The sequence below is a fragment of the Rhinopithecus bieti genome, unplaced genomic scaffold (assembly GCF_001698545.2).
Source record: "Rhinopithecus bieti isolate Rb0 unplaced genomic scaffold, ASM169854v2 scaffold_28528, whole genome shotgun sequence".
NCBI lineage: Eukaryota > Metazoa > Chordata > Mammalia > Primates > Cercopithecidae > Rhinopithecus > Rhinopithecus bieti.
The window spans coordinates 757,290-772,695 of NW_016813124.1; the positions used below are offsets into that span (position 1 = coordinate 757,290).

General features: G+C 34.6%; 1 protein-coding gene across 1 annotated transcript in view; it reads left to right on the forward strand.

The window, feature by feature from the left end:
* Nucleotides 1-15,406, forward strand: part of NAALADL2 (N-acetylated alpha-linked acidic dipeptidase like 2) — a 1,006,116-nt gene that overhangs the window by 590,771 nt on the left and 399,939 nt on the right. Inside the window, 1 exon segment of the mRNA XM_017847705.1 lies at nt 12,376-12,524. Coding sequence (XP_017703194.1) covers nt 12,376-12,524 — 149 coding nt within the window.

Sequence of the window (15,406 nt, forward strand, 5' to 3'; positions counted from 1 at the left end):
TGTTAAGAAGATTAAATGAAGGAGCTGAAAAAGAAAATTTTGGGCAATGTGAATAATCTAGACTTTTGTTCAAGCTCCATTATCATGGAAACGCTTTTAAAAGATGACTGTATACGGCTGTTTGAAGTCCTACAGACAGAAACTAACAAAGACACCATTCCTATCCCTTAAGAACACCCTAGCTTATTAACAGGACCATTAGCACTGTACGAAGTACAGCCATGTCTCTCACTGTGCTGCTATAGCCTTTGCTGTGACTTCAAAGAAAACTCATTATTAAGTAAAATAACCTTTCAATGCACTGAAAAATATTACCTTATAAGACAGTAGGCAACGCATTACCTTAGACTTTTATCCTTAGCCTTTTTTTTTTTTTTTCTCTTTTGGATGTGAATTTGGGTTCCATTTCATAAAGTACTTCGAAGACATGTACATCCAAAACCACTTACCAAATTACATTCACCAAATCATAGAACTTTTATGTAAGAAAATTCGTGTATGTATAAATTCAGAATAAGAATTAATAGAATATTTCTAACTAAAGTTCTCTGTAGAGACACTTTTCAATGATGAAATGATGAATCTGTGTCTCATTAACCAAGGGAATTTTTCCCATGGCAAGTGTTTTAAAATATCAATATTTTTCTTCTGAGTATATCTTCTCTCACTATATACCATCACTGCAGCAAGAAACTGGAGTGGTAATCGGGTCACTGTTCTACATGTGATTAAGAGTAAAAATTAATTTTAATAATATTGTAAGAAAAATGATAAACAGGGAAGGGAATATATTGAAATCTTTTACACGGCCCGTTCCAAACATGAGGGGTATTTCTGTAATAATAGTAGGACATTCACCTCAAATTTAGATGTATGCATGTAACTACAAAGAGCCTCTTTCAACATGAAAATGGAAAGATTTCTATTAAATTAATGTCAAGAAAATGCTGTATATATGATGAGTTTAAGGACTCAGAAGATATGGAAAACTATCCCAGAGTCACTTACTAATTAGAGGTGGAGCAAAGGCCAGATACTGGTCCCTGAACCCCAGGCCAGTCTTCTTTTCTTGTGTCAATGTTACCACGTCAAAAACAGGAAATATTCAGGAAACTACAAATAACTGAGAAGTACTTCATATATGCTAGCTCATTTATTCTAGCAACATCTGTATCAGGGAAACAGGGGTTAATTATTTTCCACTTTTATTATCTAAAAAATAAGTCAATCCAGAAATAAGGTACTGAACTTCTGTCTGTTCATTTAATCAATCTCATAACATAAAGTAATGTGTTCTTATGATCTTGTATGAAGAATTAATGGTTGCACACTTTTATAACGACAACAAAAACAAAACACATTCATAGTTTATTTGCTGTCTTTTAAAAGTGTAAACTACACTTTTTCCAAGACTAGAAATTTTGCAAATCATTCCAATGTTTATACCCTTCAAGTAAGAGATGGAAAGCTTCTCAGGGGCATGCCTCTGAAGCAGTTTACTTAGCTTATATTACATGTAATGTGCAGATGGCCAATTATTCCAGTTATGAATCTAGACTACTCTCCTCAGAGTAAAGAACAAACTAGATATTTTATCTGTCTCTTAGTTTGTTTTCCTTATGATATAGTTTATGGTTATTTCCAAATGTTCATGTTTTTAGAATGCTTTAGGGGATAAAATAGTCTTGGAGTAGACCAATGAGGAATGCCAAAGAATAGAAATGTTTAGAATTACATGCAGTAGGGAATTAATTATCACATATACAATTTTTCTCTGAAATAGATTGTAAAAATATTTATCATTATCTAAATATTACCACTGCTGCTATAAATCTAAATTTTCACTGAAAATGACAAATATATTAATATAGACTTAGCAAGGTAAAATCCTTCACCAGAGAAAGTCCTGTTTCTTGGGTAGAAAGTTCAGGTTACAAAATGTCTTTAGAGAATATGTTAATGACCATTATCTGCTTGAAAACACAGGATTGTTCTTTGTTTTGATGTGACTATATCAATATGTACTAAAACAATAGAAACCATTTAAGGTAAGTTTCAAAATATATTCTCATAATTCTGTAAATAGTAATCAATTCAATTATAGGACACACTAGATTTCAACTACATATAATTAAGTACCATGCTTATGTCCTGTATAATGGCCAAAATCTAGTTTAACACTTTGCTTAGCTACACATTAATCAAAACATTTTAATATAAAATAAAAATTATCCTTTAATTGACTGTGAAGTTTAGCACAAATTCCAAAACTGCATAGCCAAAATTTTATACATATTTAAACATATTTATTGGAGGGAAGAGAATGATGGTAATTTATATAGTATAGTCCTTTGTCCCCAAATAATTGTACCTAACCAATATAAATGTTGAGTTTATGTGTCTAAACATAAAAATATTTTTAATCATGGGGAAAGTTTTCTAACCTTTTTTGAGCCTGTTTCCTACTGATGATCAATATCTATGGATAAGCTAATTGGAAAGGAAGACCCAAATTAATATTAACAAAGCCTTTACCGGTATAGTACTTTTTAAAAAGTAAAATTATACTCTGCATAATCTATATTTTTTTTAGTATCAGAATGCATATTTTGCTTACAAATGAGTATATTGCTTTCTACTCCCTTTAGTGTAAATGTAAATATAACTGTTGTTATGACACATTAGTTAAGTATTAAAGTATTATGATATTTACTAGGGAACATAGCAAGATGTTTTTTCTTAGGTCCAGACCAATGAAATGAGAAGATGTGAACATCTGTGTCTTTATTTTTACAATTTCATACTTTCAAATTTTATATCGTGAATCATGAATTTTAGGCTTACAATTAGACAAAACAAAACTACTCATTTAAACTTCAGTAATTAATTCATCAGAAAATTGTCACTAATCCCCTTCCTTTTACTCTGAGAATAATGCATAGTACAAAGCATTTTTAAAGTCAGTTTCCATTTTAAATAATCATCTAAACAATACTCTGCTGACTTTGACTAGGATCGATAGAAAATGGTAATATTTATAACCAGTGGGCAGTAAGATACTGAAATAATAAATGATCAGCTGTATTCACAAGGACAACAAAATGACTAACGAATTTAGTGTACTGGTCATTTCAGAAAAATAACCGTAAATTTAGTGAGCTAAAATAAAAATGAAAAAACATTTGTGCCCGTTATTTAAAGGTCTGATTTGTGTCAAAGTGGCAGCCCTCTGGAGAAAGTCAAATACAATATTCCAGGATAACATCGCTGATACCAGTTTGTTCAAATGATTCATAAAAGTGCAGCAGAAAATGTGTTTTAAAATCTCAATTTTTTTTCAGCTCTGATTGTTTGGTTCTCTGGTAAGTCCACAGTGTTAATACTTTTAGTTGGTCAGTCTTTTATTATAATAAATTATAATCGTTAAAATCCATGAAGTGAAAAATGTAAGTCAAATCACTTAGCTGTTGTCATATTTAATTGTGACTGAAATGAAGTGTTATAAATGCAATTTTTATCTTTGCACCACCAAGTTTATTTCTGAGGAAAGGACAAAACCAAAACCAAATGCTCCCTGACCATCTTATTATTCATTTATTTATGTATTTATTTTTATTTTGATAAGTTTTGGGGGAACTGGTGGTGTTTGGTTACATGAATAAGTTCTTTAGTAGTGATTTCTGAGATTTTGGTGTACCCATCACCCAAGCAGTGCACATTGTACCCAATGTGTAGTCTTTTATCCCTCACCCCCTCCTATCCTTTCCCCCAAGTCCCCAAAGTCCACTGTATGTTCCTTATGCCTTTGTGTCCTCATAGCTTAGCCACTACTTATGAGTAAGAACAGATGATGCTTGGTTTTCCATTCCTTAGTGACTTAACTTAGAATAATGGTCTCCAATTCCATCCTGGTTGCTGCAAATGCCATTATTGTGTTCCTTTTTATGGTTGAGTAATATTCCATGGTATACATATACCACATTTTCTTCTTGACTGATGGGCATTTGGGCTGGTTCCATGTTTTTGCAATTGTGAATTGTGTGGCTATAAACGTGCGTGTGTAAGTATTTTTTTTTTATTTTTTTATTTTTGTATAATTACTTATTTTCCTCTGGGTGGATACTCAGAAGTGGGGTTGCTGGATAAAATGGTAGATCTATTTTTAGTTCTTTAAGGAATGTCCATACTGTTTTCCATAGTGGTTGTACTAGTTTACATTCTCACCAACAGTGTACAAGTGTTCCCTTTTCACCACATCCATGCCAACGTCTATTGTTTTTTTTAATTTTTTGATTATGGCCATTCTTGCAGAAGCAAGATGGCATTGCACTGTGATTTTGGTTTGCAGTTCCATTATCATTAGTGATGTTGAGCATTTTTCATATGTTTCATATGCTCATTTTTCATATGAGCATGTTTTCAAAAAATATGAAAAATGTTTCATATTTTTTCATATGTTTATTGGCCATTTGTATATCTTCTTTTGAGAAATGTTTTTTCATGTTGTTAGCCCACTTTTTGATGGGATTGTTTGTGTTTTCTTGTGTTTGTTGTGTTTTGTTTTGTTTTGTTTTGTTTTGTTTTGTTTTTTTTATTTTATTTTTTATTATACTTTAAGTTCTAGGGTACATGTGCATAACGTGCAGGTTTGTTACATATGTATACTTATGCCATGTTGGTGTGCTGCACCCATCAACTCATCAGCACCCATCAATTCATCATTTATATCATGTATAACTCCCCAATGCAATCCCTCCCTCCTCCCCCCTCCCCATGATAGGCCCCAGTGTGTGATGTTCCCCTTCCCGAGTCCAAGTGATCTCATTGTTCAGTTCCCACCTATGAGTGAGACCATGCGGTGTTTGGGACCATCATTCTTGTTTTGTTTTTTGATGATTTTAGTTCCTTATAGGTTCTGGATATTTGTACTTCGTCAGATCTATAGATTGCAAATATTTTCTCCCACTCGGTGGGTTGTCTGTTCACTGCTGACTGTTTCTTTTGCTGTACAGAAGTATTTTAGTTTAATTAAGTTCTATCTATTTATCTTTGTTTTTCTTACATTTGCTTTTGGGTTCTTGGTCATGAAGGCTTTGCCTAAGCCAGTGTCTAGAAGGGTTTTCTCCAATATTATCTTCTAGAATTTTTATGATCTCACATCTTAGATTTAAGTCTTTGGTTCATCTTGAGTTGATTTTTGTGTAAGATGAGGGATGAGAACCCAGTTTTGTTATTCTACGTGGGGCTTGTCACTTACCCCAGCACCATTTGTTGAATAGGGTGTCCTTCGCCACTTTTTGTTTTTGTTTGCTTTGTTGAAGATTGATTGACTGTAAGTATTTGGCTTTATTTCTGGGTTTTCTATTCTGTTCCATTGATCTATATGCCTGTTTTAATACCAGTATCATGCTGTTTTGGTGACTATGGCCTTACAGCATAGTTTGAAGTCAGGTAAGGTAATGCCTCCAGATTTGCTCTTTTTGCTTAGTCTTGTGTTGGCTCTGTAGGCTCTTTTTGGTTCCATATGAATTTTAGGATTTTTTTCTAGTTCTGTTAATAATGTTGTTGGTATTTTGATCAAAATTACATTGAATTTGTAAATTGTTTTTGGCAGTATGATCATTTTCACAATATTGATTCTACCCATCCATGATCATGGGATGTGTTTCCATTTGTTTGTGTCATTGTCTTTCAGCAGTGTTTTGTAGATTTTCTTGTAGAGGCCTTTCTCCTCCTTGGTTAAGTAATTCCTAAGTATTTAATTTGTTTTGCAGCTATTGTAAAAGGGGTTGAGTTCTTGACTTGATTCTCAGCTTGGTTGCTGTTGGTGTATAGCAGGGCTACTGATTTGTGTACATTTATTTTTTATCCTGAAACTTTGCTGAATTCATTTACCAGTTCTATGAGCTTTTTGGATGAGTCTTTAGGGTCTCCTACTTACATGATCATGCCACCCACAAACAGCGACAGTTGGCTTCCTTTTTAACAGTTTGGATGTCCTTTATTTCTTTCTCTTGTCTGATTGCTTTGGCTAGGACTTCCTCTCTGTCCATTTCAAATTTGTTATTTAGAAATAGCTTATAAAAAGACATGTTAATCATTTTGAAGGAGACTGAGAATGTTGATTTGTGGTTTACTGATATAATTAATTTGGGGAAGGTAGGCAAATAGTTTTATTCTTTTCATTCTTCTTTTATATATTAGTCATTTTAAAATTATATAAATTGTACTGTAAAAAAATACCATTGGCTTTCCATATCCAGGTGTTTCACATCCATGGATCCAACTAACTGCAGATTGAATTTTTTTGGGAAAAAAAAAATCCCACAAAGTTCCAAAAAGCAAAACTTGAATTTTCTCCGTGATGAGTACTATGTTGAATTCATGTGAATTAAATGATGTGTAGGCATTGTATTAGGTAATATAAGTAATTTAGAAATGCTTTAAAGTATATAAGAAAATGTGGGTAGGTTATATGAAAATACTAGGCCAATTTATATAAGGGATTTGAGCATATGCAGAATTTGATATCCACAAGGGCTCCCAGAACCGATTGCTGGCAGGTACCAAGGGATAACTATGTAATGATTTAGGCCAGTGCTGATCTAATGTGCATACAAAGCACCTGGGGATCTTGATAGACTACAGATTCTGATTCAGAAGACCTGGGGTGGGACCTGGGATTCTGCATTCCTAGTAAGTCCCAGTTGATGCAGATGCTGCTTGTCCGAGGACTACGCATTGAATAGAAAGGATCTATGCAACATTGAGTGAGCAGCAAGGATCTCATGTTCACACACACACACACATACACACGAGGTACACAGGGTTGAGTTATGTGTAATCCTAAATTCTGAAGTTGTGCTATTCTTCTCATTCTCCATCATCATTAAAACACACCAGGCCCTTTTTTATTTAACCAGCACATTTTTATGTTATCTAACCTCTCAGTGCCTTCCTCTCAGTATGTGATATTTCTAATCTCTGAAGGTTTATCTTCCCTGATGCTGTTTGGGTAATTGGCACTTGTATACACTGGCATTTCTTTTATTTATTTATTTATTTATTTATTTATTTATTTATTTATTTTGAGATGGAGTCTCACTCTGTCACCCAGATTGGAGTGCAGTGGTGCAATCTCAGCTCACTGCAACCTCTGCCTCCCAGGTTCAAGCAATTGTCCTGCCTCAGCCTCCTCCCGAGTAGCTGGGACTACAGGCGTGTGCCACCACACCCAGCTAATTGTTGTAATTTCAGTAGAGATGGGGTTTCACCATGTTGGCCAGGCTGTTCTCTATCTCCTGACCTCAGGTGATCCACCCTCCTCGACCTCTCAAAGTGCTGGGATTACAGGTGTGAGCCACCATGCCTAGCAAACACTGACTTTTCAATTAGGTTTAAAAGTATCCCATCTTGTCACACATATCAAAAAAATGATATATATATACTGGCTACTAAGAGAGCATGTTTTCTTTACACAGCCAACCAGATGAGATTGAAGTGGGCATCAAAAGTTTGAAAAAGCATGACATAGAATTAAGGAAGTACAATTAGAACACATCTTACTTATTTTAATGTTAATTTCTTCTAAATTTCACCCACAGTAACTTTGGCTCTAGGTCTCTGAACTAATATATTATTTTTATTTCAGCAATGAAAGACACTTTGGTGTTACCTTGGCAGTTCAGGAATTGTAGATGAAATGACAATAGTACCATAGTGAAGTTATTTATTTGTGACATTTCAGACAGTAAGTCAATGATGAAGTCAGACTTAGGACTTCGTTTATCCAATTTCCTCATTATACTACGTGCATGTAGCATTGAATCAGGGATTGAATTATTGATATAATGGGTCTGTTTTAGTCTTTATCTGGATTGCAAAGAGTGCATAATGCGAACAGAGAATTAGCTAGCTACTAAAATAAAATTTGGTCTCCCTCAGTCTTTATGAAGCATAAACAAGATTCAGAGTATGATATAAATGCGGCAATCTAAAAGTTAAAATGCTAAAATGTAATGTTACAGTCTTTTTTGTTGTATGGTACTCTTTCTTTCCAGGCACATAATCCACTTAATTTTCATCTCATATCTAATGAATTTTTATAGTTCATAAATATGCTTTAAAATATCACTGAATAAAATAGTACATATGTTTTAGCTTTGTTCAGACACCTCTAATAATGTAAGAAAATAAAACTCTTCTCTCAGCTGTTTCTACAATAGACATAGGTTTTTTTTTAAAAAAAAACTCTGTCTAAATTTAACTTAGTGTCCTTTAAGTCCTGCTTTTAGTATCTTGCTCTCAGAGTGAACTGTTTGGTCAAAGTTCCATTAAGCTGAAGGTAAAAAATTAATGAAGACTACTTAGATTTTCAAAACTAAATGCAAGTCTGTTAGTCATGCAGCACAAAAAATCAAAGATTTGGGTATGTTCAATTATGGTTTAGGGTTCACTCATATTTAAATATTAAATGAATTGAGCTTCATAAGCTTATATAGAGTATTCTAGAGAAAAATGGAACGCAGTTATTGATTTTTATTAACATAAATATATCTTAGAGATTATTTTATTTATTTAAAGACTTTTTATCTACAAAAGTTAATTTTAGAGCAAGGATAATCAGTTAAATGATAGAGATAGATGGGTTTTGAGAGTTTATTTAATATGTCTGCTGGGGAAAGTATTAGTAAGCCAGGGAGAAAGCATAACTATATAGCAAGCATAGAATTATAATTTATTATTCAATTGTACCCCGGCTCAATTTTGTCAGGACTCAGAAAACCATTAAGACATAGGCATTAAGATTATTTTTCAAATAGTTGTTGATTCTTTTTTCTACCATTAATTATTGAACTCCTGTTATGTGCCTGACAAAGTGCTAGGCATTGTGTATCATATGATGATGTAAGTGACTTGGTTCTTGCTTTCAAGAATTTATAGTTCATAGGGAATAAACAAAGTGATTTTATATAGTGATAATGTTAACTGAAAAAAGGTGCAGATATAGCACACAGAGCTGAGGGCACCAGAGAAAGCTTCACATAGAAGATGACTTGTAAGTTGGGCTTTGAAGGAATTGAGTACTTTATACGTATGTGATGCGTGAGAAAAACAAGTGAAGTAAGAGGAACGGCTTAAGCAAAAACATGGAGGATGTAGGTCATGGAGTATGCAAGGGAATAGCTTAAGTTTTTGCTTAAGATGCATGATAAAACTGATAGGAAATAATATTGAAGAATAGGGTTCGAGATTGTGAAGGGCCTTGAATAGCAAGCTAGAGTTTGGTGTTTGAACTGGGGAGAGGTGTAATCATACAGCATCTTAAGAATTTCCCACCTTCATGAAAACTTCAGAATGATAGACAGCACATGGCGCATCAATATTATTTCATTACCCCATGCACTTTAAAAGCTCCAAAGGTAATGACTGAGAGAGAAAATACGTACTGGAAAAACCAGATGGCTATCCCAGCGTTTCCCAACTAGTCTGTTCAGACATTGTCTCTGCTTTGAAACATGAATCAGTTTGTCCTCAAGTGTAGCCTGGAGCAGTAGGAGACTTGAGGCTCATCACTTTTGGCTGAGAGCAGCCTCCTATGGTCTGAAAATCCCTTTGGTTTACCTCAATAAGTTGTACAACTACTAGCATCTTCTACATAAATTATGCAGGGCCTGGTACCTTGACATGCCACCTGTGCAGTCTCACAGAGTCCCCTCTCCGAAGGGCCCCACACTTGATTTAATGCTCTCCTACTGCCATATTGAAATTCTTCATACTTCTTGAACAAGGAGTCCCACATTGTCATTTCACTGTGGGTCCTGCAAATTATATAGCCACTTGTGGTTCCATGAATATGAAAACTGTTGGGAAATAATGACCTACACTGTGGTCCAGATGCACTGTTACGTAGATCTATATAAAGGAGCAATGAAATTATGAGGCCAGCACTGCTCTTATATAACAAAATGGATTCTAAGTTTAAATCTTTATTATTTTTTCTTCAAAGCCATGACTTCTATGGCTGCCATAGGTCTAAGCTAAATATAGCATTTTAGCCTTGTCCTCCAGATGATAAATTAAGGAAACACTCCTGTAACATATTTTCTCATTTATAATCTACTCCTGCTGTAGCCTGGATACCAGTATCAATGAGCTCTGCACCCTCTGAAGTCCCATCAAATTAAATTCTGAGAAAAACCGTTAGCAGTTATTTTCCCTAATAAAAGTTCTGAAAAATATAGCACTGCATCTGAAAATATCACCGGCTGCCTGATAGAGTCATTCTGTTGTGTATTTCCTTTTGTAAGTCAGTAAAAATATATAAACTGAGTAAGTATTAGTTATTTCCTTAATCATAGTTTGTTTTCTCCATTATCTCTATTCTATTCATACACTTTTTTGTACTTGTGTTATTATAACTGTTTTCTCTTATTTTTATTTATTTTTTGTTTTTTGAAGTTATAGATGCATTTAGTTCATTTAAATAGTCAAATATTTCTACAGGCTTAATTTATAAAAATGTCACCTTCTCCTTCTCTTCCCTGTGTCTCTTCTCTCCTCTCTTTAACTCCCCAGGGCAAATATGTAATTGTTTTTAACCTCTTTAGTAGTTACTTACCTTTTATGTTTACCTTCCTTTTGCTCAGTTATGTGTTTGAGTTTGTTTTTCAGTTTTATCCATTATATTGACTTACCACTTTGAGAGATAAAGACTTAACTTTCACAAGTATTCATGTACATCACAGCCTGACTTTTTCCCTTTTCTCCTTTTCCTAAAAGGATAATTTTGTGTTAAATCAACAGTCATTATTTATATTATTATGACTATGTAAATATTATACATATTGTTCAATGATTAAATTTCTTCTTATACAACTTTTGGTCCCTTTAAGCTAACAATTGTCTCCCTTTATAGGTTTCTTATTTTTCTTTATAGCTAGACACTCTTCAAACCCTAACCCTCTGCTCTTACTGTAAATATTCTCTCAATATGTTAGCACACATCTGGTATTCTCATTCATTTGGTCTTCATAGAGACCTCCCTCCCCAGCTCTGCCGACCATCTGCCATCATCCTCACTAGGTCTGTGCCCAGGGGCCAGCCTGCGATTCTTCCTGGCTGAGATCTCTTACTTAAGAATAACAAAATTAAGTTGATTTGAAGTTCAGTATATGACTGGGATGTAATGACTGATAAATTTCAATGTAGGATGTTGTGGGTAAGTTGTTTCTTTGTGGGTAATAGACCTGTTTTTGGTATTTTTAGATATTTTCTATTGATGTCATCATATTTGCTAAGAGTGAATCTTCTATTGCCCTACCTGGAGAGAAGGTTTCTATATGCCAAAAGAGAAAACATCTGAGGAGTCCTGGCAATCACAACAAGATCTTTTTTTTTTTTTTTTTTCCATGACCGAGTCTCACTCTGTCACCCAGGTTGGAGTGCAAGTGGCATGGCTTGACTCATTGCAACCTCTGCCTTCTGAGTTCAAGCTATTCTCCTGCCCCAGCCTCCCAAGTAGCTGAGATTGCAGAAGTGCACCACCAGACCCAGCTAATTTTTATACATTTATTAAACATGAGGTTTCACCTTGTTGGACAGGCTGGTCTTGAAATCCTGACCTCAAGTGATCCACTCGCCTTGGCCTCCCCAAGTGCTGGGATTACAGGCATGAACCACCGCACCTGGCCAACACCATCCTCTTTGAAGTGTAATGTTGCTCATTGTATTTGGTGTCTCCCTGTTCAGACTCTAACTCTCAGTTTTCTGCTGAAGTGGAGAAGGAACAGGCACCCACACTGACTGGGTGCATGAGAATTCCAGAGGACAAGCCATTTCACAATCAGAATTTCATAAGATCCTCCTGTTTCTGGTCTCTTTTGCAGCCCTACTTTAATAAATACCTGGTGTTGACAATTTCTAACCCTTTCTTTGTTCAGTGGTACAAACAGCATTCCCAGCTTCCCTACTAAGAACTTAGGTTTTAGGTTCCCCCCTCATGTCCTACATCACTGACACTTACATATCTGCTTTCCAACTAGAATCGTATTACTATCTATTCTCCTGGCCCCTGTACATTTATGCTTTTTCATTATTTTGTCATCATTTTAGTGGAGTTTTATGGGACAATGTAGGTAAGTGCATATGTGCAACCTGCCATCTTTAACTAGGATATGTCATTGTATCTGGACTAAATTTTTACTGAGTATCTCAAATCATGTTAATAAGTAAACAGGGTATAACTAAGGAGTAAATAAATGAATGAATATAAACTTACCAGTCATAATTTAAATACTCATTACAGATAATTTTCCTTAAGTGTTTTAAATTTCTGTTTACTAAGGATTCTCTTCCTTTGTCTTTTGAATACAGATGGAAGTTTTAGGCAAAGCCGATCAAACCTCACCTCTCTGTTAGTGCAGCCCATCTCTGCATCACTCGTTGCAAAACTGATCTCTTTGCCAAAAGCTAGAACCAAAAATGATGCCTGTAGCCTTCTAGAGCTTCCAAATAATGGTAAAGTATTTAATGTTATTCTCTGTATTTTACAGTTTTGTAAAGACCGTGATCATTTTAATCTCCTAAATTGATGTATGTAGGATTATTCTTTTCAAAATGTTGACTTTTGACGAAGTAAGCATTATTTTCTTCTGTGGCTCTTTAGCAGCATGTTTGGGAAGTAATTTTGATAAAGACTGAGAGTTGACCAAAATGAGAGATTAGAAAAAGAAACCATTTTGAACTGCTACACAGAAAAGTAGCTTTATAAATAAAGCATTTTTGTACAACCATGAAAATCTGCTTAATATCGCTTACCGGTTTCAGCTTCAGCAGACTCACTGCCTGCCAAGATTCAGTGGATAGCAGGCAGCTATCTAGGGTATGAAGTCTTTTAGTATAAAGTATTAAAGCCTAATTCCTGCAATTGACTAAAAAATCCCTTTGTCTATACGCATCATCTCCCGGGAGATGCTTCTTGTACTGCAATGCAGTTTGTCAGGCCTTGTTGGACCACGTGGGATGAAACGGAAGTAGTTAAGCTACCTGTGGTGGGATGAAAGCCTTGGGATGCATCTTATTCCTGCCTCCAGTCTCAGCATTAGGGTTCTAAAGAAAACACTCTCTTTATAATTTGTTAAATTTGTATCTATTTGCTAGGAACTACAACTTGTGGGCTCTATTTTTCTGTGTCCAGACCTCTGGGCTCAATAGTCATATTTTATCTCAACTGTTTTTCTCTTGACAGCAAGAACATACAAAAGAGAAAATATGTTGAAGAAATATGTACAGAAAAAGATCTGAATACATTAAGGATTTCTCTGTTAGGACATATGCTTTCCAAAATCCTATAGATTGAGAGCCTCCTAAACTGATTACCAATTAAATAAGATGGGAAAATCAGAAGATAATAATAAACCAATGTCCTCAAAGCCCGAATGAAGAAGCACTCGAGGAGATTTTTGTTTTGGTTTGTTTTTTTTCTGCCGTTTATTCTGAGCCCAACAAATTGATTATGGGCTCTATTTGTTAAGATATGTAAAGAACACCACAATAATAGTGTAGTTGTAAGAGACACTGGACTTGTAAAAGACCATATTTAAGCCCAGATTTAAATAATTAATTAATTCAATATATATTCAGAGCCCCCAATACATTCCAGCCACTGTCCTACCCTCAAGGAACTGACAATCCCCATGCTAGCTCCATGCCCTCTCGTATGTCATCTCCCACTGCAAACCTCTATGTCTGTATCTACAACAGAGAGCTACACCTTTATCACCTTAAATAGTTGTGAGAATCAAAGTATGATATGTATATCAATTCTTTGTTTTTCACTTTTTGTGTTATATGTTACATCATGTATTTTTTGAGACAAAGTTTTGCTCTGTGATCAGGGCTAGAGTGCAAATGTCTTAATCATAGCTCCCTGCAGCCTCAAACTCCTAAGCTGAAGCAATTTTCCTGCCTCAGCCTCCCAAGTAGCTAGGACTGCACATGGGTGCCACCGCACTAGACTAATTTAAAAAGTATATTTTTTTGTAGCCACAGGGTCTCACTTAGTTGCCCAGGCTGTTTTTGAGCTCCCTAGATCCAGTGGTCCTCCTGTCTCAGCCTCCCAAGGTGTTAGGATTATAAGTATGAGCCACCATAACTGGATTAATTTTTTTGTATATTGTAAAATGTTACGTAAATATTAAGAAGTGTCTTTGTTATCAAATAACTACTTAAAAAAAGAAAAAAGCATAGACATGTCTTACTCTATTGCCTAGGCTGGAATGCAGTGGCATGATCATGGTTCACTGCAGCCTCAATCTCCTGGGCTCAAGTGATCCTTTTGCTTCAGCCTTCCAAGTAGCTAGGGCTACAGGCACATGACACTACACCCAGCTAACTTTGAAATTTTGTTGAAGAGACAGGATCTCACTCTATTGCCAGGACTAGTCTCAAATTCCTGGGCTCAAGCGATCCTCCTGCTTGTCTCCCAAAGTACTGGGATTATAGGCATGAGCCATTGTGTCTGGCCTAACTACATTAATTTTCTTCTTAATATGCAGAATAATGTACTTGCAAAGCAAGATGACACTCTCCAGCTGCATTTCCATAATAAATTAACAACAGGCATGAAGTCTACGAGAAGAATTGAGATGTACACCAGTGTTAAAGCAAGAAAGACAGGCCTGCTTTCTAAGAGATTATGACTTATGAAGTTATTCTCATGGATATTGTTATGTTTTAGAAAATTGTTATGATTTTAGAAAATTCAAAAGATATATTTAAATCATTGAGAAGACATTCATGTTATAATGATTCATTTATTTTTTAAAATACAGAATATACACTTAGATTTTCCAAATACTGATTGAGTAGTCTCACTGAGTCTGGTAAATCAGTATTTAGAAAATCTAAATATATAATTCTATATTATAAATATATAATATCTATATATATTCTATATAAATTCAGTTTAATGTAGGATTATAACCCTTTACCCCAATGTTTTGGACAATAATGCTCATAATTTTTCTGAGATAATTAAGTTTCTTCATAGATATTATAAAATGCATTAGTTATTCACAGTAATGTATATCAGGGTAGGATATGAAAAGGATACTGAATGAGGTACTGTCATTTTAAGCAATAACAGCAATGCTTATTGTTTAAGGATTAAAGAAATAATTTAAAACATATTATAATTATAACATATTGTTGAATTTTCTAAGTATAGCCCTGATCTTTAGTGTCTGAAAATCTTCACTCAGCAAGTTTGGAATGGGCACATTAAGAATATGTGTGCAAATCCACTAATTATTTATCCTACCCATTTAACCCTTCATGCACACTAAATCAAAATTCTCTAAAATTCAGACAAAAATGTAATAGAATTTTTCTACCACCAATCAAG